This window comes from Microtus ochrogaster, chromosome 19 (assembly GCF_000317375.1).
Source record: "Microtus ochrogaster isolate Prairie Vole_2 chromosome 19, MicOch1.0, whole genome shotgun sequence".
Taxonomy (NCBI): Eukaryota; Metazoa; Chordata; class Mammalia; order Rodentia; family Cricetidae; genus Microtus; species Microtus ochrogaster.
The window spans coordinates 10,395,031-10,419,224 of NC_022021.1; the positions used below are offsets into that span (position 1 = coordinate 10,395,031).

A 24,194-nucleotide genomic window follows, 5' to 3' on the forward strand; every position below is an offset into this window, starting at 1 on the left:
ATCCCAAGAAACTACAGTACCGCTGTCATACTCACTGTATAGTTTGAATTTAAAGCCTAATTAAAGCCAAAATAGCTAATCCCTGGTTAGGGAGAACATCTTTCCAGGAATAGGTGTAAAAAGGTTTGCAAACATTGGTTTCCATATTTAGAAAGACCATGCTTTCTAAAGCAAAGAACAAACTTTCTTTTTCAATAAAGTGCTGATTAGAAGAGTTGGATTTCTAGGCTTTGGACTCTCAAACTGATAGCTACTTGTGCCACAATGTGTTATCTGCAGGCCCTCAGTTGAGAATATATTTGAAATTGTTAGTATTTGACAACTGCTATTCATTACCTCTGTGGCAATTCAAGACCAGATTGAAAACAAGCCAATCAGTTTTGGCTTTTGGGGATGTCTATTTTCCCACTGATGATAAAAAGAAACTTCTGGAATTAGGACCTGCTTAAATGAGATGTAGGCCTCTAAAGGGACATTAGAAAACGGTTAGATAGAGCTTGGGCTAGTCTGTAGCTCCTGGACTCACTCTGGCTTACTGGTCCACTGAGTTTTTGAGCCCCTGCCACACATTCTTAAAAAAAAAAAACAAAAACAAAACTCCACTATGACTAGAAGGGAAACAAATACCCCACAAACTTCCCCGTTGTTCCTGTCTGGTATCATGGTCACAGTAACACAGAAGTCACTTATTCAGATACTTACAGTTTGCAGAGCTGCAGCGGAGGTCGTGTGGGTAGTCTTAAGAAACAAACCAGTAAAATATTACCTCCAAACCTATCTTGGCAAGTCCCCACATTAAAGTAGATAAGCTACTCTGGTCATAATGGCCACCCTACGCTGCTTTTCTTCTTAATGTGTTAAGACAAAACTAGAGGCTTTTGACAATTCATTTTTTATTACATAGCAGACATATGAACTAATCAGAGTAGGATGATCACCTCCACTTTTAAACACGAATTATTTTTCTCTTTCTCCAAAAGGTACTGGAATGGCATTTTGGAGCAAAGGAGAAACAATATGAAGTTATTTCTCAGCAACTAGTCATGACTTCCTGAAGGTCACAAGGGTGATTGCCAGCACCACTTTAAGAACATTTATTACTAGATTACAGAAAAGTAAAAAGTGACCCCTAAAAATTTTCAGATTGCAAGGATGGAGTAACTTCCCAAAGGCTTCTGTGCAGCTTAAGTTCTTGATAACTGGAAATATTTTCTGTGCATCCAGGAAATGTAAACAGTGCACTTTTGGTGTCGGTGTTTGCTTTAACAGCGGGGACTGCTTTTAGCAGATGGAATATGAGATTTTACAGGTTTCTGAAAACAACTGGCTAGTTGCTTCTACAACGTTTAGAGAAATCTCCGGAGAATCTACTATTGTATTCCACTGTTACCCTTTTTGTTCATAAACTGAGGGAGATTTTATTATCCTCCTGAAGGATTTGTGAGGCAGGAGGGAAAACACTCATCTGCTGTTTTGAGGTAGGTAAAATACATGACTCTCCAGAATACAACACCTGTCCACCTTCATGGTTTATACCATACTCCGTTAGTGCCACGACAAACTAAGGGACATATACCTAACACACAACTGTGCTTTTGCAAAACACTGCCAAGCTCAGCTTATTCCATGCTCTTCTACAAGTTCTACCTTCAATGAATCATGGCTCTGCATTTGCTCCTAGAATCTTGGGATTATCTCAATGACAAGTGCTAGCATATTGTACTTCATATACATTAACCTTTCATTTATATGACGAATACAGGGAAACTACTCATATGTCTATTTTCAATGGTTATACACCATAAGAACTGTGTAATGTTTCCTGAAATATAAATTATTTACAAGTGCTAAATATTTTTTCACAAATAGTGGTAAAGATTTGCTGGACTTTGTAAACTTGGAAAACTTAATTCATAAAAATGTGTTATCTGATGATGAGAATAATTTTATTATGAAGATGAAGGAATTTATTATAAATTACATATTCTTACTAACCCCAGTAGGAAATATCTTGAATGGAAACATATAAGGTAGTTTATGGCATAGGTAGACACTGAACTGAGTTTAAACTCTTTTCAAAAATATATGACAAATTTGACAAATAAATGGCTTCTGACCATCTTGAAGGACTACCTGGAAATAAGACATGTCCCTACTCTGTCAATGGCACAGATGACACTCATCAGGAACCAAACATCAATACAAAACAAATGTTGAGACATGGATTAAAGACTCTAGAGCCAATCTGGAGCTTGCTAGCCCCTGGGTCTCAGTGTCCCTCCTTAAGCTGTGTATTACAGCCACTGTGTAGAGGCCAGATGCCAGCAATGCTTACTGCTCCTCCACATTCCACCTGAACACAGAGCTGAGTATCCTGTGGGCTTCAAACCCCTACACCACCAAGTGGTTCGGAAAATACGAGTCAGGGTTTACACATCAAAAACGGCAATGTCTCTCTTTTTTTAAATCAAATCCCATACCTTTGCATCAATCCTACACTCCAGAGAGCCCTACTTAAAAAGAGAAGAATGGAGGGGATAGAGATAAGCTGCTACACACAGTTAACCGTTTTCCGTTACCACACCTAGTCCAAATTAGTTATGTTCCTCTCATTTCCACCTACACTGTCTGAAATGTTAAATTAAACAAACATTTTAGGCCTGGTCCTTTATTCTTTCCTTTTTATGAGATGTGTGCTAACTTAGGAAAAAATGTTGACAACACTTCCGGAAACTTCAGTTGGTAGCAGAGATGGACAACAGATGGCCACCCAGAAATCAGACCTTGAAAGATGACTTACTGTTCACAAAGATGCTAATGAGGGAGTCCTATTTTTGGGACGTCCTAGAAATCTCTGACCTAATATAAAGCCCAAGATGCAGTTCAGAGCAGAATAATTACCATAATCTGATTTCCTGTCCAAAGTAAAATAGACAGGTCTTAACTAGCTATAGACATTCCAAAGATCCTTTTGAAAAAAATGATCCCAAGAAAACACAAAGTAAGCTTCTTTGATGTTACCCTAAAGTGCAATCCATGCAACATCAGGCAGTCTGTAAAACCTGGTGGTCTAGCAAGCTTTGTGCCTGTCTGGGCTAGGGTGATATGCTACTTAAAAAGGCTTCAAGTTCAGTACTCTGTTTCTATAGAATTTCATTTCTGAGAAAGTTTCTTTTATGCTTAAACCAGTACTTAAATAATAAATGTTATGTGTAGCATGTGTTTTCAGGTAGATTAAATTCCTCTTAGCTTTAAAATAGCCATGGATTCCCACTTCCAACTGCCTTTTTTATACTAAGGCTTCATTCCCAATCTTTGCATATATCTACATTACAAACTGCTCAAATTCTTGCTTCAGTGTCAAAGCTGAGAGATACTTAGACTGTAGTATCCAGACTAAGCAGGTATGAGATGTGTTTATCACCTACAAAGTTAGAAAACAGATTCCAGTTTAAGCTGACAGAAAAGAAACTGTATTTAAAGTGATGCATTAAAAACGCAACAAAAACCACATTTGGGATAACTACAACAACTGCTCTATTTGGAAGAGCTGACACTAATGAGAATGGAAAACATGTGATATTATTAGTCTACTCTTGTTCTACTTGCTTTTTTCCATTCTAAGAATGCTCTTTTTCAGAGAACGGCAGCTGTATCTTTGACCACACTTGACCATATTATATTAAAGAAATGCAGGGTTTTGTTTAAAATATTTTACACTTATAATAATTTGCCAAGAATAGAGGTATTCTGGTTAGCAATCAAATGGTTTAAATATGAATGCAATCCATAAGAATAGCAACAACAACAAAAATAGAACAATTTTTTCCAATAAAAATAGGCCAGTCACTAGAAGGTCTCATTCAACGAAGACAACATTTTTAAGCCCTAGTGGAAGGAGCCTGTGGAATCCACCAACTGTTTGTTCTACTTCGTGGCCTCAAGAACCTTATGAAAAGCAGTCCCAAGACAACAGAATGACATTTACTGAGAGTTAATACTGGAGCAACAGACTGAGGTTGATTGCTATAATCACATCCTGTGTATTAAACTGTTACATCTTAATTATTTATATAGCTCATTGGTCCATTAGCATAAAAATAGAGACCAGCATCTTGAAATTTATCTCATTTCATGTTCAGAGATAAGAGGGTTAACTATTCTTCCCATTATTTTCTGGAGGCAAGTCTTTGTTTAGAGTCTGATGGCAATCACACGCTGGTAGTTTTTGAAGCTATTGTATGAAGAGGATGCTGAAGGCCATCACTATACAGCATACAGCAACGTAAGGACTCTTGCGTTCACCTGTTGAGAAAAGGAAGACATTCATCTTGGTTGAATGAATGACTAATGAAGATATGATAAGGTTACTACTGAGAGATGGGAAAACAAGGAGCTGGGGGCAAAATAAAACAAGCTCAATACAAACTGATTAACAAGGTGTGCTAAAATTGCAGCCCAACGCAAGGCAAAGAACTTAAAGACTCCAAAACCAAACCATTCTTATCATGTGCTGTTCAAGTAAGTTTTCAAGCAACAGGGTACATGTGGAGGTCAGAGGACAAGCAGGCCCACTTTGGAGTGGGCTTTCTTTCCAACTGCCTATAAATTCTGCCGTTTGAACTCAGATCATCAGGCAAGTGCAGAATACTGGCCCATCACATTTTATTATTATTATTATTATTATTCGTAACTCTGTGTAGTTCACAAGAGTGACCTATGTAGACGACAATGTCACATCTCAATATAAAAAGGCTGGACATGGTTAGCAGTTAAACCCAAGTTATTTCTGAGACCTGTACCTGAAAGTACCAATGCCGTGCCCTGCAGAATTTAGTACAGAGCCAAAGAAATGCTCTCCAGCAACTCAGAGCAAAGGGATAGCCGGGTCTCTTCCTAAAAAATAAAACAAGGAATTTCTCCCTAGGGATTCTAATGCAGAACACTCAGCAATATATCTTCTTTTTATTACGGTACCAGTTCATGACCCTCATAGTATTTAGAAGACCAGCAAGATAGCCAATATTATCCCATTAAAAAAATAGGCGCAAGCTCCTCCATAGCTGATGACTACTTCTGATACACATGGTACTAAGTCTTTTACACTCAAACATTCTTTATCTAATCTTTGGGATGAGAAGTATTTCCATTTGGGAGATTTTGGAATACTTGACTAGATCATCCCTAAAAATTTGGAAATTCTCTGAAGTCTAAAACATTTTGGGCATCATTTTCACTCACAAAATTTCTGAAATCTCAGTATTTCAATAATTTGTTAAGTTAAAAGTAGGTATTAAACACACTAACTTCTTTAATGAATCAATTCCACATTCATTTAAGAGTGTTCATATTTAGACACTTTCTTTTGTCTGATTTAAGATCTGATGTCGGCTTGTGAAAGTGTGTTGCTAGCATACAGACCATGCAAGGGAATTCAATTCATTTTCATTGTTGCTGTGATTTTAGTAGCTGTAAACTGTACTAATTCAGAGGGTAGCAGGCATAAGAAGTAAAGCAGCAGTCACATGGAAACAGCTGAGGTATGTCTGAGTTCTTTGCGAGCCTAAGAGAGGTCTTTGACTAGCCTTACTTAGGTTCTTCCACAACGTGGAAATTCCACTTCCCTATATTAAGCTCCTTATTCACCTTAGATACTCTTTACCTGGCTCTCATGTCAACCTTGACATCCCCATTAAGTAAAATTCTCAAGGTCACTGTCAATGTTCAGAGCTTCTTCACTGTGTCAACACTGATATATTAAAATATTACATTTATTAAAACAGTATATATTTATTCAGGGGTTTTGCCTATAATTCCATCCTCCAAATATTGAGGCCATATTCTCAAATCTAAACTGAACCAAAATAAACTGAACCGAACTAAACCAACAAAATTCTCAAATTAAACCACAGTAAAGTAAAATAACAACCACAGATTTGGTGTTCTCAAAGTTTTTGTTTGTTTAAATTGCCTTTGCCACCGCCCCCAAACAGACGTTTAGTAGACTGCCTTCTATTAAAGGAGAATCTATAATAAAAAGGTGCTTTTAGAGTAACATTGATTTAACTAAAAAAAAAAAAATAATTAAAAACAGAACACTGGTTTACAATGTTAATTCATTAGGGCTAAATAAAGCCCCACAAAACACCTCACTGATCCATAAACTTTAGGTAGATGTTATAAAGTCTGTTATTCTTTTCAGGGCTGGTATGTCCACTGCTTAGCACAGTCGCAGTAAACACCCAAAGGGAGCAATTACCCCTGAACTGAGTTTTCCATCTGCTCGGTATTAATTCTTGAGGAAGTTCTTTTCTTTCTCATCTCATGACTTAGAATGCTATAATTTACAGATGGTTTTCATTTTCATGTTTTTCATTTTCTTAAAAGAGACTGCCATGTGGTAGAGATGGGCATCTTTAGTTGAACTCGAGAAGGTTGCTTCTTGTCAGGTCGTAGCTTTGTGTAAGTGAGCGGGAACGGTTGCTGTCATATGATGTGTATCAAGATATGATGACCTGTCTTCTGTCTTCTGCCTCAGTCCCATTACAATTGCATCCTCTCTTTGTGGATATACTGTGTGTCAGGAATAGAGAGCAGCAGGCTCTTGAAAAAGTGTGTCAGCACCAGAATTTTCATAGCTAGTTTGCTAAAAGAAAGCAAATGCTTTCAGATTTTCATAACACTTTTAAGTGACCCATTCAAAAGATTGGGGGGGGGGGGAGTCATATAAATAACTGCGCATGCACAAAGGAAAGGCAGTTATAACTAGACAGAAAAAACAGACCATAATTGAGGGACTCGTCAAGACAGGCACATACTATATGTCTTGACGCTTTAAGTTCTAGTCATAATTATGCACACAAAGGCTTCTAAATAGAATTGTCTACAGGCCTAACTCCTATTTAAAACAAAGCTAAAAGCTTTTATCTCTTATTTGGAAGTTAGCAACTTTATATAACAGAAAAGGAAAGTTAGCTCTTCAGTGCCAGATCTCTGCTGTCTCTCCCTGCAGAATACTACTCAGGATTTTAACTACCTTGTTCTTGGCGATACTTTGGTCTATAATATATTTTCTTTTTCAGGTGACTGGACTCCTAGGCAGTTTGGTTTACACTTACACTTAGCGATGAGGGTGACGGTCTGTTTCTCTTCTTGGTTCCTTTGTAGTGTTCAAGATTTCTTCTTCTATTTTAGGGTTTGTACCCATTATTCATGACTGAGTGGCAGATAAGCCTCTATACAAATCTATAAATCTAAGCCAGGCCTTTTTAATGTTAGCATCACTGACATCTTGAACTGGAAAATTTTATTGTGATTGGCCATCTATGCATTGTATATTTAGGGAGATCAAAAACCTGTACTCACTATATGTCCCAGATTCTATAGTTTTGACAATAAAAAAATTGTTCAAGGCATGTTTAATTTTATGAGATACAACAATGTTATCTATAAAATTCATGTCTAAAGAGTACAATAAAGAAACAAAAATCTCAAAAAGTTTTAAGTGATAGGGTTGAGCTATAAGTTGAACACATATGCAAGAGAATCCAAAATATTCCCTGAATAATAGAACACTGATCTAGGCTATACATATTCTTTTGCTAATTTAAAGCGAGCCATATTTCCTATGAATTCCCATGCTTATTTCTATAGGAGAGAATAAGGCATCATGAAGAACACAGAGGAAGGAAAACTTCACATAAAAGCACACTTAACAGGGGGATAATGCTTCTCTTCTATCACTCCATCAGAATGATGGCTTTCAATAAGGTATTCTGAGAAATCCTTTGTACTTATCAACTATCCAGAAGACTTAGAAACATGGATAATTTAGCATTAGACTGCTAATTTCTAGTAGGAATTTGCCTATCATCTAAAAGTTCAATGGAAGGAAAAACTTTCTCCTGACAAATGATGCCTGAACACTCTGAAGTCCAATTTACACCTCAACTGTGCTTAGTTATGTTACACTGGCTCCCAGGACTTTAGAAAAATGTCTAAGTATTCTTTTTTTTTTTTTTTTTTTTGTTGAGACAGGGTTTCTCTGTAGCTTTGGAGTCAGCCCTAGAACCAGCTCTTGTATCCCAGGCTGGCCTTGAACTCACAGATTAAATCCTAACTCAAGGGTTAAGTGTGGACCATGTGGGCTGTTGATAAACTAGCTTAAAAATAAAAGGCATAAAAAAAGGAATACTCTTTAAATTATGAAGTTAACTGTGCTTTAACAGAAGAAGGTAGTTACAAGGAAATTCAAGGCTAATAAAATATTGAAATATGACATTAATGTATATATACATATATGTTTAATTAAATACATTGTCATGCAAATATTTCCAAAGACAACAAACTTTACTTCCAGTCTAAGCAGTCTAAGCACAAACACCACAAAGTATTTTTAATTAGATATGTTAAAGATGGTATAGCTGATTATTAAAAATTACTTTTGCACTACATTTCGTTTACTTTCTGACCACTCTGAATTTACGTGAACAGTATCACATGAGGATAATCTAAGAAGTCAACCTGATGTGTATTTAAAATGCAAATAACCTTACTATTGTTATTACACGTGAATGAAGCTCATCCTTAGTTATCAAAACAGTATCCATGAGGGCTGGTGAGATGACTCAGTGGGAAAAAGTGCCTGCCCTCAGGCTTGCCTCTACAGGAACCTTGTGTGTGGAGGAGCAAAGGAACCACTACAAGCTGAGCTCTTCACACATACATTGTAGCGTGTGTACCCTCACCCTTACACAAAACAAATATTTAAAAAGTGTAGCAAAAGTCTTAAAAATTATGTTAAAAGCAGCAATTTTGAGAAAATGATACATGAAGATAGTTTTTACATGAGTTTTTGTAATATTCTAGACTTATTTCTTACAGAACATAGCTCTGTGTTTTATTATTTTTCCATATCCCTGTTAATAAAATATTACAAAGTTCCCCATTACATCTAGTTTTAAATAGCAGAAAATGAAAACTGGGAGAATTCTGTAAGTTCTTACAAAATTACAGAGGATTGAGAAGCCTATATTTGGAAAATTGACAATTGATTGCCAAGCATATAACATAAATAAGGTGTCCAATAATTTATAGTTGAAGAAATGAATGCAGATTAGACACTTACCAATTCGGGCACACTTCCAAAATATTCCCAATAGTCTACACAGGATAAAACAGAACAAAAACAATTCCTGATTACTGCAAAAGCCAGTTCATTTCTGTCAATATCACAGAACACTAATTCTACATACTGGACTTTAAGATGTGCGCACTGGTCAGGAGCCACCAGTTATATATGAAAACTGGGCTGGAAATACCATGAACCAGCACTGGAGAGAAGCTACTATTAACTGGACTATATGTGTGTCAGAGGTCAGGATTAGGGCACGTTAATGTGAGAGTGGCTAAAATTTATACAAGGACTCAATGAATTAATTCATTCAACTTCAAGTTCATTGTCACTTTCTTTTTTTCTTTTTTTATTTTTTTTTAAGGAGTCTTTTTTTTTTTTTTGGTTTTTCGAGACAGGGTTTCTCTGTGGCTTTGGAGCCTGTCCTGGAACTCGCTCTGTAGACCAGGCTGGTCTCGAACTCACAGAGATCCGCCTGCCTCTGCCTCCCGAGTGCTGGGATTAACATTGTCACTTTCAAAAGCAAAAAAATTACATGTTAATTTTAGTAACTGAGATAATTACACATGAAGATAGTTTTTAGATGCGCTTTTGTAATATACTACAAGATTTATTTCTTACAAATTATAGCTTTGTGTTTCATTAATCCATAACTCTAGGAGTAGTCCTTACCGTGCTAGTTAACAAGGAAATATACATAAATGTAAGGCTACATTTTTAATATAATGAAAATTATTAGTTTAGGTGGAAATAAGCATGAGTGTATTAAGTGTGACATTTAAGACATATATTCCAGGAATAACATTTAAGATGAAGATGTTCTTTTAAATTCCATGAATCAGGAAATTATGAGTTAAATATACACACATAAATGGACATATCAGCTAGTTCTTAGAAAACAATTTAAAAACCCATTGCCTTATCAGTTTATTGAGGAAAAATTGTATTCTGAATTTTCTTGGCTTGCATGTATACAGAATTGCACACATAGCTGAAGTTTCCTCCTGTTAGTAGAAAACAATATGACTATAATAAAAACCTCTGGTAAAGAGATCAGGCATCAGTCACCACAAAGGCAAACTACCTAGGCCCCTTCATCAGGCTATTCTTGAAATGATCTCTGGAAGAACATGGGAATACTAAAACTGAAACATTTAATTTTCTATTAAAATAAAACATAAACCCAGGATGGAAAGTGGTTAGGGGATGGGTAATGACTATTCGCATTTTAATAAATAAATAAATAAAGTTTTTTAAGTGTTAAAAAATAAATAAATAAATAAATGGACATATCACTTATTTGGAATACATAAAAAGCAAAAGCTTTGGCAAAAGCAAATTTGAAAAAAAAAACCAAAATAAATAGAAACAGTACAGCTGTTTTGAGGTATATATATACCTGTAACTATGTTTATCTAAGTTTACAATTATGTTTATAAACAGAGTACTAATTAAGACAAATCAACCTTATTTATTTCTAATATGAAGACTATCTTCCTTATCTGAAGAGCTTAAATATCAAGGATATTTATATTTTTTTTTTCAAGGAAAGATGGTTAATGAATCCTCACATTTAAACAGCAAGCTCACAGGCAAATACAATTCCGAAAATAACCTAAGCTACCGACAATGCCAGACTGTGCTTTAACTCAGTCGCACTTCATGGCTTTCAGAGCAGCATCCATGCTCAGAGGACTTTATGAGGAGTCTGCAGAACAGTAACAGGGCTCTGCACAGTGATGTGCACTGAAGGAACATGGGGCAGGAAATCTAAGCATTACTCAGAATTGGCTTTTTTACCAAATAGAAAACTGAGGTCACCCTTACAAAACCATGTGTATTTGATTCTCAGCACCTATGGGTCAGAGTAAGATATCTCAAGTCCCTTCATGGGAAACTCAGGACCCTGAACAGTTTGAAATCACCAGGCCACAAAAGGCAGGTCTCCCAAGTCTAGTCTAGGAATAAGGAGCTATTATTCTAGACTTAGTTCAGACCTATCCAGCAGTGAGCTGTTTCAGAGAATTTCCTAAGGCACGCTTCTGAACATCTAGATTGCTGTTTATTTTTATTTTTTTTAAAGGAACTTTGTTAGTTGCTAAAAACCACTACAATCTGTTGCTTAAGTTCTATGGCTTGAATGTGTATGCCTCTGCTGACAGAGCTGTAAGCCCAGGGAACTAGGAAGATGCTGTCTAAGGAGCAGTCCTTCAGTGCAGCCCTGGTCCAGACCATCTGGATCAGTTTGTAGAAAATGGAGTTAAATGTAAACAGTCAAGACATCAAAAATGCATCGCACCTGACAGTGAGGTAGGTAACTCCACCCAAGCACGGTAAACACAATGACAAATCTCTTGTGAGAAAAGAGAATCAAATAATCACTTCTACAGAAAAGAAGTTTTTATTTATAATCAAGTAAAATTGTTTCTAATTGTACACACAACTGACACTATTAGCTTATATTTTGAAATGTAAAAACAAGAAAGCCTTTTGGGGACCTTTAATGTAGGAGAAATATACTACTACTCAACCTCTACTGTAAGGTTGGTAGCCCTGAGAACTCCTTGATCAATGTAGCATGTCATGGATACATTCCTACTCCCAAAGAGAAGAGGGGCAGACATGTCCACATGCAACTTCCTTTTGAAGAGAAATTTCATGACAGAGCTAGAATAGTAAAAATGCTCAATTCTAACTTTAGTAGTGACTACTTTGTAAGTTCAAACTCCTATTTTATTGGGTCTTACTCATTATATTACAATTCTAAATAACTGATTAGAATATAAAGCTATAAAATATGTACAACAGGAGTTCAGAGAAGGGGGTGGAAAGGGGAAAACCATGTCTACAAAGTTACCAGGGCACAGTCATAACAATTGATGAATATATAACATGTCTCACCTTCAGTCAGAAGAATCTAGAGTCCACTTTTATTCAGAATGTGAAATTTCAAGCCACACTAGATCACTTTTGAAGTTTACTCATTAATTTAGTAAGGCACTACAAATATTTTAGAGCTTTAAAGCATGAAGAAAATGCAAAAACTTACTCAAAACTAAGTTATAAATAGAATTAAACTGTCTAATGACGCTCATGGTAATTTACATTCGATGCTGGTGAGAACTGACTTGACCAATATCATTAGGAACATACCCAGTTTTATTTCTGTCCAGGAGGCTGGGTGCCAAGGATCGGATATAAGCACACGTACATATAAGCAGCAAGATTACAGTCAACAGACTCTGAAAATTGAAAATGGCAGACTATAAAGAGAAAGAGAGAAAACAAAACAAAAACAAATTAATATCACAAGAGAAATTTCCTATCCAAAAAATGCCACACAATTCCACATTACAGGCAACACAATGTCGCACAACATGCAAACAGCATCATGAAGTTTTTAAAGGTGAACTTTCCTTCCATGCTTTAAAGCAAAGAATGCAGGAGCTGCACCAGAAATGTAAATCCATGAACCTGAATGTCATGGATTCAAATCACCGGAGCCAAGTGGACTCTGTATAGTGAACGCAGATGGGCAAGGCGTGCAGAGTACTAGACAGAGGGCAGGTGGTCTCCACACTGCCAGGGGCTGGCTGTGTGGGCCCGGGGACCAGTAAGTCTTAGCCTTCATTTGGAATTTACAAATCTGAGAAAAGCCAGGGAGAAAGATTAAATACTGACTAAAGTTTCTTCCAACTGAGCTTTTTACCTGGGATAAGCATATTTTAAAAATATGAAATTATGTTCCAAGCCCTGATAAATATTAAGATTATTAGACATTGGTGAAAGAAAAGCACCTGCTCTTCCTTTTCAGTCACTCGTAACAGTGCCTTCTCCTATTGTAAAGTTTTACTAGGGATCCTCAGAGTTAAATATTTAAAGAGGCAAACAGGTAATCATGGGTTTCAAGTCTAAAAAAAAACCTAGAGTTTGGCTCATTCCATTCAATATTCAGGTCCTCTACAAGAGCAACAAGTACCCTTAGCTGCTGAATCCTCTCTTTAGATTACCAGTCCAGCTCTGTTGGGAAGGCTCCCAGAGCCCAGAAGTTCACCTCTGTATTGCCTCGGACTTTGCCTCTCAAGTGCTGGGATTCCAGGGGCACTTTCCCTTAGGAACCTTTTCTACACCTCACATAGTAACCGACACTTCTGCTATACAAGCCACTCTGGAAGTGTGAGCACTGCACAGTCAATCTCTAACACCTGGCAATGTGTCTGAAGCACAGTGCAAACAAAAAGAGAAGCTTTTAAGAAGCTGCAAGAACATCATATAATATGATAACTCTTCCGTTACTAGACGCTTCCATTAGGAGGCACATAAAATACATCAATCCCAGTCAACAGTATGCCTATTTAGTAAATTTAGAAGCAAAATTAGGAGATTTTCTTCCTTCTTTCCTTCCTTCCTTCCTTCCTTCCTTCCTTCCTTCCTTCCTTCCTTCCTTCCTTCCTTCCTTTTTTTTTTTTGGTTACTCAAGACAGGGTTTTTCTATGTAACAGTTCTGGCTATCCTGGAACTCGCTTTGTAGACCAGGATGGTCTCAAACCCATATCCTCCTGCCTCTGCCTCCCAAGTGCTGGGATTAAAGGTGCCTACCACAACAGAGCGACTAGATTTCTGGAAAAAACAGGAGGAATACATCATAATTATTTTTCAAAGGTAAAACTGCTACTTGTAAGTGAGGTTCACTTGAAAATCTCAGAAGTTGGTGAAAATGCTATGAACTTCAAGAGATAAGTCAGGTAAGGGAAACACATGGTCAAAATGCACACATAAATAACCTTCAGAATTATATTATTAACCAAATGAAAAATGAAACAAAAAGACAATAAAGAGTAACTAGAACAAAACCTTCAGATTTCTAAGCTTAAAAAGAATTACATTACATTAGTAACAAAGGCAAAGTTTTAGGAGGAGGAAAAAACCCCAAACCCCAAACAACTACCTTAACACACATATAAGATCTTTGTATAATTAGTATCAACTTATAAAGTTCTCAGTTCTGAAGCTAAGGCTGTGAAGCTAACCCAAAAAATGAACTTAATACCAACACATGACTTCTGAAACAGACAGTTGATTCTCAAGCTTATATATGAAAAAAAAAATGAACAGGATAATTTTAAGAAAATTATTTTTCTTAAATTGCCAGTCATTACTAAAATTATTTTTACATATTTCGATAAATAAGACATTACTGAAAAAAATCCAAGAACTGCACATTATTAACCAATAGTGTTTAGTGTGTGCAAGCTCATGGATTTGTAGTTTTGCATGCACGTATGATGGTGAGAGGCTTGGTCCTTCCACTCTCCGTCTTCATTTTTAAGGCAGGGTTGTTCATGCAACTTGGACTTTGCGACTTCAGCTAAACCAGCTCAACAGGGAGTTTCTGAGACTCTTCTATCTCTCTGCCTTTCCATCCATGGGATTATAGGACCACTTTAAAAATATTGACACAGGGGGTTCAATTCAGGTTCTCATGCTTGCCTGTTAAGCAATCTCCCAACCCAATCCCCACTTACTAATATAACTACTGACAAAAATGATTAGAACTGGGCAAACAGAATGCAAGATCTCAATGCTAGTATAGTCTTAGATCTATAAGCACCGATTCACAGTGGGAAAATAAGGGTGACTGTGGGTGGACTTTATTAGTGAGTGTAAGTTTTATGTCTGCAAAGGATGAACAAAAACACTTGTAATAGCCATTTTAATACTTGTTTTCCTGTGTAAAGATTTTGTTCACTTACAAAGGTGGTATTTAATATGTCTTGGCTTTTAATTAAATTTGGTTTTAAGTTGATGCCTGTGAAGCCAAATGGTTAAAACACTGCCACAGTGGTTGTCTTTCAAAGATCATTTGACATGCACATGAATATACTGATAGTATTTCTCTCTAGGCAAACAACAATATGCATATTTAGGGTCCACCCTGGGAAATAAAGTTGACACTAAGGATATAAAGTTAAATTGCACAAATCTTTCCTTATTTGGAGCTCGTAACTAACAACTACTGACATTCACCTGATATTATTATTTTTAAGAATTTATTTTATTTGCATTGGTGTTGAGGTGTCAGATGTCCTGAAATGAAGTTACAGACAGTTGTGACCTGCCATGTGGGTGCTGGAAATTGAACCTGGGTCCTCTGGTAGAGCAGCGATCTTAACTGCTCAGCCATCTCACCAGTCCTCACCTGCTATTCTTTTACATCTTCATACCCATCATAGTTATTATATCTTTATGCTATAGGTGACAAACACACACCCCAATTATCCAACTAGAAAAATATGGATATTTTCAAAACTAAACAGTATTATATTGTAGTACCAGCAAGAGATAGTTTGGAACCCTGGGGATCAACACAAGTTTTCAAAAGAAAAGCTTTAATAAGAAAGCAAATACATGGAAACACCCACACACAAATAGAGAGAGAGAGAGAGAGAGAGAGAGAGAGAGAGAGAGAGAGAGAGAGGAGAAGAGAGAGGAGGGGAGGGAGAGAGAACACCATGAAACACAAAACCAGAAACCCTAATATACAAGCAAAAAACCAGAAAGATAATAATGCTCAAACAAAGCAATATGAGACAAATAAAACAAAACAAAAAAACATTCAAAAAATATCATTGAGTTCTTTTTGTGATGGCTATCTAGTACTCTGCATTGGGCCTAATTGTAGGTGTAAAAATTTTTTTTTCATTTGTAAGCTATTGTCAATTGGAGATAGCTTTTTGCTTAGCAGTGGGAACTTGTGTCCACTTTTTCTCTTTTTTTTCTAAAGAGAGAGAGAAAAATGTCCTGCATTTGGATGGGTGGGGAAGTAGGGAGGATCTGAAAGGACATAAGAGGGAGTACCACATCACAATCAGAATATATAGTACGGAGAAATTATTTTCAATAAGAGAAAAATGAAGAAATGAATCTAAATGGTTTGATTCAACCTAAGAACCGAGGACATGCTCACATATTTGAAAGAATGACACCATTCTTCCTAAAATCTACTGTAAAGTCTTACTAAAGTCTTGGCAAATCTTAACACTATAACTAAAGCAGAATAGAGAGAAGTCGAATCCATCTTTACACTTTCCTAAGCATTGCATTACCTCTGTTGAAATCAACTCACTCTCACCAGACTTTGTGGGTAAGAATTGCATTTCCTTATGCCTAAAATGTGTCAGGCTCAAATTTTGGTGGTTAGGCAAGAGCCAACATTCCTCAAGAAATTGCAAAGCAGATTTCTCTCTACCAATGGAGCCATTTCTTTCACACTGGCAGAAAAGACAATTGCCAATCTGTGGAGCCTACTAGAGTAACAAACCAAATGCTGGCCTGTAGACTCCCTCAGACCACAAGTACATACTGCACATCAAAGTCTATAGAACCCTGGATCTTCTCACCCTGTCCTTTCCCTAAACTTGTCAAGTTCATGGGCTTCCTTCACCAACTACTCATTTCTCCTTATAACTCTGCTATGTAGGTTATGCTCTCTCTTGGTCTCTCTTTTATCCTCTCTTGCCCTGTCTTTCTCTTCATCTCTTGCTCTTCCTCTTTCTCTCTCTTCTCATGGCCAAACCCAGTCTGCTGGCTGTGTTTAGTCTTTAATTTCCTCTCCCTATTCTGGACTCTTCCAGATTCCATCTGGTCTTTTTTTCCCCCTCATATCTACAATAAAAACCTTCCTGTTAACAATACCTTGGAGCAGTCTTATGGTCAGGAGGGAGGAAACTATAACTTTCATTATGGTCTAAAGAAATATTCTGTACAAAGTCAACTTTTAGATAAAAATCGGAGCTGTCAATCCAGATTTTCCAAATAGACTAAACTTTAATTCAATAATTTTATGGTGAAACAATGTAAGGCATTTTGATAATAAAACTGTCTCAATTAAAAAAAAGAAAGCAAATACATGTTAATCCACAAACGACTTCATTTAGAAGGAACAAGAATATGGTAGGTTCTAGAAAAGACAACACAGCAGTGTGTCTGTGTATGTGTGCTTGTGTGTGTGTGTGGGGGGGGAAGGGACTGGCTAAGGAATTTTAGAATTAACACTTATAATCCTTAGAAACCAAGGATTCTAGTGGTGAAATGGCTAGTTTTACAAAGTAGGTTTACTATCTTCTTAATGGAGTATCTAAATTAAGGATTTCACCATGTATTCCACTTTTTTCCCTGAAAGCCTTGAAAAACAATCTTAATGGTAAGACACTGAAGCTGGTCTTTGTGTGTTTGAGTCCAGGGGTGCGCATGTGCATGCAGGGAGTAGAGTTGCCCATGAAATGCTGAATATACAAAAAGCTCATCTTAGCCTTCTTTTTCTCTTCCTGTGTTTGAAGGTTTTCATAATAAAAGATAAAACAACACTCACTATCATGCCTATTATTAAGTGGAATGTGTATATATAATTTGTGTGTGTACAATCATTTACAAATGAAAGCTGTTTACATGTACAAAACATATGATATATGCAACTTTGTTCGGGGATTTAAGAAGTTTATATTTTAAACAGATAATATTAGACAGTAATAGTAATGTCTTTCAGATGTACTTAGACTCTGGTCAAGATTGTTTTCTAAGTTATGGACATTGGCCTGTTACCTGTAACATTTCTCCCAATGCTCAGCATCTGCTGTCTACTGATCCAAACTTACTCTCTGGGTTAAAAGAAACAGATGCCCTTATTTAGTAGAAATACCAATGAGACTTTCCACATAAAGATCTTAATAAGAGAAGAATGGGAGCTAAACAAAGATAGCACACGTAACAAAATAAAAAGATGTAAATTTCATTAATAACAGGCATTACTGAGAAAAATCAATTTAGATTAAAGCACTAAGTACATAATTTTGCTAATTATCCAAGAGAAGTCTACAAACTGTTGTGAATTTATATTTGTCAAAGGCATTTCAGAAAAATGAGCAAAGACATACTCTTCCGATTATGCAAACGGCCTAGGCTGTAAAGGCCCGAGGTAATTTCTACCTAGATTCACATTTACCACTTTCTGCAACTCCAATGTTGTATCAAGACCCAACTTTGAAGGTGCTCACACCTTGAAAAGGGTGTATTGTTCTCATTCTAATACACACAATAAATTCACTTTCAAGAGGTATGCATAGCTGAGTAGGCAAACTTGCTAACTGAAAACTCTAAATACTCAATGACTCCACAATTTAAAACAGTAATTATGAAACGTGCTAATTATCAAGGGGTCACAAATACATATGCTGTTGTGTGCTGATTTGCTAATTACTAACTTCTTTGGTCTTTTTACTTTTTAAAGTCCATGGGTAATATAAGTAAACTTAGAGAGTTACTCGTATCAAAGTAAAATACAAAACCTTCACTGGGTTCTGAACTCTTTTCATCCCTACAGCAATGGTTCTCAACCTTCCTCATGCTGAAATCCTTTAATATTTAATACTCATGTTGTGGTGACCTCCTAACCATAAAGTTATTTTCATTGCTACATCATAACTGTATAATTTTGCTACTGTTACAAATCATAATGCAAATATCTGATATGTATCTGATACCTGATGTGATCCCCAAAGGGGAACCACTGCCCTAGAGTAACTAAAAGATTATCATTGTTATATCTTAATACATAAAGAGACTCTGGCTGTCTTTCTACACATCAACATGTATTTATGCAGATTTTGTTTTTAATGGGATGCTGCCACAAAGAAAACTTAGAAACAACATTTTCCATTTAAGTTCTTCATTCTTTTAGCGGTTTAGCGAGTTGCCACACTTCCTGATCTATACTTTGCTACTTGTAAAAAGGAGTATTTTGTTAACCCTGATGGGCACACTGTCTCCAAACCTCACTCTTAAAAGTGATATGCAAAGACTGTAATAAACTATGCTTGCACAGATGAAGGTATTCTTTAATGGGCTGGAGGTGAGAGAAGGGGAGTATCGGAAATGCTTGGTCAAAAGCAACTTATTGATCTTTCTCCCCCCAAGATAATGAAAATTTGGATGCAAAGTCTGTTGCCACGTGTGATTAGAAACATATTCGTAAGTATGTGCAGGTAATGTTTTTGCATGGGGTCCATTCTGTCTACCACATCTATAAATGTTTCCTTTTCATAAAGAAGCATCAAATGACATTCCCTTGAAACAGGGCTGCCTGTGGCATTTACTGAAACACAGTATCAAACACAATAGTAACCCTTAGGCTGTGGGACACAGAAACCCTTTTTTGACCTTAGATCACTTACAATTGTGCACTTCACTTTAAAACACAGTATTAGAGACTACCAAATTATTCTCTTCTTACGCTCTTTAAAGTAACTCTCCATTGCAGACTAATCCCCAACCATAACTAACCAGAGCTTCCAATAGTTTGGAACAACTATGTTGGTTCCTTGAGTTAAAGCAGCCAGATGAGAAGCTACTCGATAATCTTTCTGAAGTAAAATTAAGTACTTAAGTAGTGAAATAATGAAAGGGTCCACAGGCATTCTTATTTCGAGTCATTCCTGAATGCTAAAGCTATATCCACCAAGTTTGGAAGTGGGAGCTTGCTCTAGAATTATAAATGAAAGCAGCCTGGACAGATGTTAATAGAACTTTTAAATCAGAAATCTTAAGGAACCACCTCCAAACATTAGAAATATAGAGTTGGGAATAGTTGGTATCAAACATATCACAAAAATCTTAAAAAAAAAACCACGGGGAAATAAATTAGTAGAGTAGGCACTCTACCTCTAATGATTGGTTACTAACAAGATTTAATCAACAGAAAGGATGTTTAACTTACAGGATTTTCCTAAGTATTGGATCACTGTGCCTCTTGCAGATTTATTTTTAGCATCAGCAAAACAAAATGTTCAGCGTATTAGCTGAGTAAGAGGCTTCTTTTTGTGTAACACTGTCTTAGAGTTTCAAACTTTTATTGCTCACATTTAAACTAAATTTTTATTGACATTAATTCCTCTAGCTTAACTCCAAGAACACGTTAAAATTAAGAGTTAATCTATAAGGATGACCGCAGCCAAGACTCCAGGAAACAGAGATACACAGCCTGAACTGGTAATTTCCTGTGACCTGGGCAAGACTTCCAAATAGAGGGACTGGACACCAACCCAGCCACATAACCTTCAACCTACAAGCTATCCTACCTATGAGATGTGCTGGGGTTAAGAGTGGAATAGAGATTGTGGGTGGCCAACCAATGACTGTACCATCCTCAGACCCATGCCACGAGAGTGAGCCCACCACTGACACTGTCTGGAATACCAGGACCCAGAGCTGGATGGTCCAGAGACCTAGGACAGAACCAAACACACTGGAGAAAAAAAAGTCAATGTAACGATGCCTAATGAAATTCTGCTATACTCGGAGATTGGTGCCCAACTGTCATCAGAGTTTCCATCAATCAAGGATGGAAACAGATGCAGAGACCCAGTCACACATTAGGCTGAGCTCAGGGAATCTTGCTCGAGAGAGGTAGAAAGGATTGTAGGAGCCAGAGGGGTGAAGGACACCACAAGAAAACCCACAGAATCAACTAAGCTGGGCTCATAGGAGTTTAGAGTCTGAACCAATAACCAGGGACCCCATACAGGACTGAACCAGGCATTCTGTATATGTGTGACAATTGTAGTTCGATCTTCTTTGGGACTCATAGCAGTGGGAGCAGGAGCTGTCTTTTACTCATTTCCTGGCTTTTGGAACCCCATTCCTTATATTGGGTCACCTTGCCCAGCCTTAATACAAGGGAGGTGCTTAGTCTTACTGTAGCTTGATATGCCATGTTTTGGTAATATGGGAGTCCTGCCCTTTTCTGAAGAGAAATGAAGGAGGAAAGAATATAATGAAAACTTCGGTCAGGATAGATCAATAAATAAATAAACTAAAAAAAAAAATTTAAGAGTTAAACACCAAAGACAAAAATTTAAAACACTAGCTAGACTTTTTTGTTTGACACAAAACTAGTTTCTTTTTTCCTTAGGGTAGAGAAAACCACAGAAATCAATACCCCTAACCTAATTATGATAAAATATATACCATACTAGGAAAATAGGTCAGCATTTTATCATTTGCAAACCTTGGTCAGGTCAGCATTTTCCAACTAGATTTTACTTAGCAATTAATATGTACTATTGTCCTTTAAAAATGGGAACCACAAAATGGAGATAAATATTAGCTCCTAATACAAAAACACCCAATCTACACAAGTGACCCAAACTGACTGAATACAGGCATGCTCTTCAGGACCAGAGGCTATTACACATATGACTATTTAGCACATACATTTATCACCGAATAAATCAACATTTCTCCTCAGTTGCCTCTGCTCTAACTAGCCCTGTTTCAGAAGTGCATGAAGACTTTATTTACTCATTTTCCACTACAGAACTTTGATTATGAGTCAAGCCACAGTTCAGAGTTCATACACCCCAGGCAGTGTTAGTAGCTATCTAGTCCAAAGGTGGAACTAATACTTGATAGCTTTAAAAAATGAAATCTTCATAGGACACCTCGATAAAATGATTGAAAAGATATTCCGAAGGGTAAAAAGCAAATCCTACTATGAAAAAATGTATTTTGCAATTAAGAAAAGACAATCAAATACAGGCTGTTTGGTAAAAGAGAAAAGCTGAACGCTGGCCATGTGTCACTGGCCCCTCTCTAGAACTGCTCAAAGCTTTAAACACAGCAACTCCCCGAATTTAGACTTAAAGAAGCTACAATCTCTGGGAACTCAAAAGTATTTACTAGCAGTTAAGTACTCTGAGAGAAGATCACTGCACCTACATTACACTTTATACACCGTGTGCAAAGGCTTTCAGAGTTAAATTAATGGAACATTTTCATAAGATCAAATTTATTTCTGTAACACTAAAGATACATGTTTTTCTCCTGTCCTTTTTATTGTCAATACAACAAGAATTATCACCTAAGTGTTTCTGTCACAAACCTGCCTTTACTTCTTGGATTTCCTGTGCGATTAATGACATCTTTGACCAGTGGAAAGGACCAGAAAGGACCAGATATATGGTGATTAAAGGAGCTGCTATGTTTAAGCCTTACCTTCAATGTCATATATATGACATTGATATATATATATATATATTATATAATATATAATATATTAAATCAAGATGATCTTGGGTGGGCAATATACTTAATCCTTTTTGTGTGTTAAAATATTTATGTCCAGTAATATCTCTAATAAAACATTGCATACAATTATATTTTCTTATAACACTTAAAAAAGTAAAACTTGTAGATTACAAAAGTCCCATAGCTCAATAATGTTATCACGTATCCTTCCATAGCCATTGTACACATATAAGAACATGTACAATTCACCCTTCAATGTGGGTTATGCCTCCATGGAGTCAACAAATCATGGATTGAAAAAAGAAAACTGGAGAAGAAACTTGCACATCTACACTAAACACAGGTGACATTTTTCTTGTTACCATTCTGTAGGGAGACATTAAGATAAACCCAAGGCCTGGCTTTACTTACTAGGTTTGAGAGCCGAGGCAACTTGGTCACCCTACTTTTTCAGCTCCTTTACCTCTAAATATCTCAGAAGTGTGAGTTTACAGCAAGACAAGGCTTAGGAACTCTTTAAAACAGAACTTGATACACACCAAGCACTAATAAACAAAAGCTTTTTTTTTTGTTTTTTGAAAAAGTTAAAACACTATCAGTCTTAAACGATCTTTGTGTGTTCTATGAGCAAAGTTACTCCAGTTTCTTGATAGAGGAGAAGAGAACATTCTTCTAAGTTTAGTACCACCGTATTAACAACATCCTTCTGGCTAAGTGTATGCTACTGTGTGGTAGGCAGCAAAACAGGCTGCGATGGACATTAAAACATTAAGCCGGATAACAAAAATGTGCTAGTCAATGCCCCCTCCTTTCCCAGGTGCTAATCTTGCTTAGGAAAAAAACTCCAATTTATGCCCAAACCTTGACAAACTGTCAAGAGAGCAGGAAAGACTAACGGAGCTTTTGGCCACTGTTCTAAAGGCAGTGTACTGTAGATGATGTTGGAGTAACTCCTGGGAACTCAAACTCAGCTTCTCTTCACCATGGAATCCCGGTGGGGCGTGGGGTCATGACTGCTTTTCAGATGATAAAAACTACATTCTTTCGCTAGGAATACGCTTATAAATGGTTTCTAAATTCACCTAAGTGGTGGTGCAGGGTTCCTTGCCTTGAATTTTGTTGTGGTTGCTATTTTCTGATTTGCATTGAAAGCTTTCCTGAAGTCTAAGCTATTAAACAATCATTAACACTAACATGAAATCCCAGGGAGGGCGGAGGTTTGGGAGGAAGACCTCGGCCAGACATTACTACAAGGAAGCACACTAAGCTACTACAAGACAGATCCAACTTCGCAGGGAACTTGAACCCTTAAAACATCCGTTTGCAAAGAAGCACCATTACAATGGAAAGAATGCTGTGGAAGAGGCCCTAACTCAGAGCTTTGGATTCAACAGGTAGAACAGAAGGTGTAGAATCTAGAGTTAAGGAAAAGCAGCAATCTATTAATTATCACTGTAAGATGCGGGCTGGGTGATACACGGAGCACATAAAAGGGGAAAAGGAAACTGAAACTAGCGTTTGAGAGTGGATGTCCACAGATATATGTAACCGACCGGCCGAACAAGCCACCGAAACTGTACTAAACAGCTCAGCAAGGCGGCCTCTTCGCGAGGGGCCGAGCCCACCACCACCCACGCTCTCCCTAAGGCTCTCGGCCTGATGCTCCGGGATGAGCCTCCAAGCAGCTCGACTCCTCGGCCTGTGCACCTCCGGGTTCCGGAGAACCTGGCTCCCGCCCGGGCTCCCGCGCTCCACAGCACCCGCACCATCCCCGCAGCCCCTCCATGAAGCCCAATCGCGGCCCTGCAGCCCAGGTTCTTACCATAGTGAGGCCGGTGCTGGTCCAGCCACATCACCCTTCCGGGCCGGGGCGGAAGAGGACGCCCGCCCGCTGCGCTTCCCGCTCTCTCCGGCCGCCCGGTTGGGCCTATCGCGGGGCCTCCGCCCAGCCTGCGCCATCCCGACTCTGTGATAGGCTTCC

At 37.4% G+C, this 24,194-nt stretch overlaps 1 protein-coding gene and 1 non-coding gene across 3 annotated transcripts; both read right to left on the bottom strand.

Annotated features, from left to right (window-relative positions):
- Nucleotides 1–1,924: 1,924 nt before the first annotated feature.
- Tmem167a (transmembrane protein 167A) lies at nt 1,925–24,148 on the bottom strand. Of its 2 annotated transcripts, XM_026783744.1 has the most exons (5): nt 24,036–24,143; nt 12,287–12,396; nt 11,433–11,486; nt 9,128–9,162; nt 1,925–4,305 (listed from the first exon to the last, which is right to left on the bottom strand). In XM_026783744.1, the coding sequence occupies exons 1-5, from the start codon at nt 24,036–24,038 to the stop codon at nt 4,235–4,237; spliced, it is 273 nt and encodes a 90-aa protein (XP_026639545.1). In that variant the 5' UTR covers nt 24,039–24,143; the 3' UTR covers nt 1,925–4,234. The 2 variants fall into 2 exon arrangements, with proteins under 2 accessions (XP_026639545.1, XP_005356577.1); XM_005356520.3 differs by lacking the exon at nt 11,433–11,486 and having other exon boundaries at nt 24,036–24,148.
- LOC113457199 lies at nt 11,635–11,769 on the bottom strand. Its single transcript, XR_003377822.1, has one exon. It is a non-coding gene; the product is annotated as a small nucleolar RNA U109 (small nucleolar RNA).
- Nucleotides 24,149–24,194: the final 46 nt, after the last annotated feature.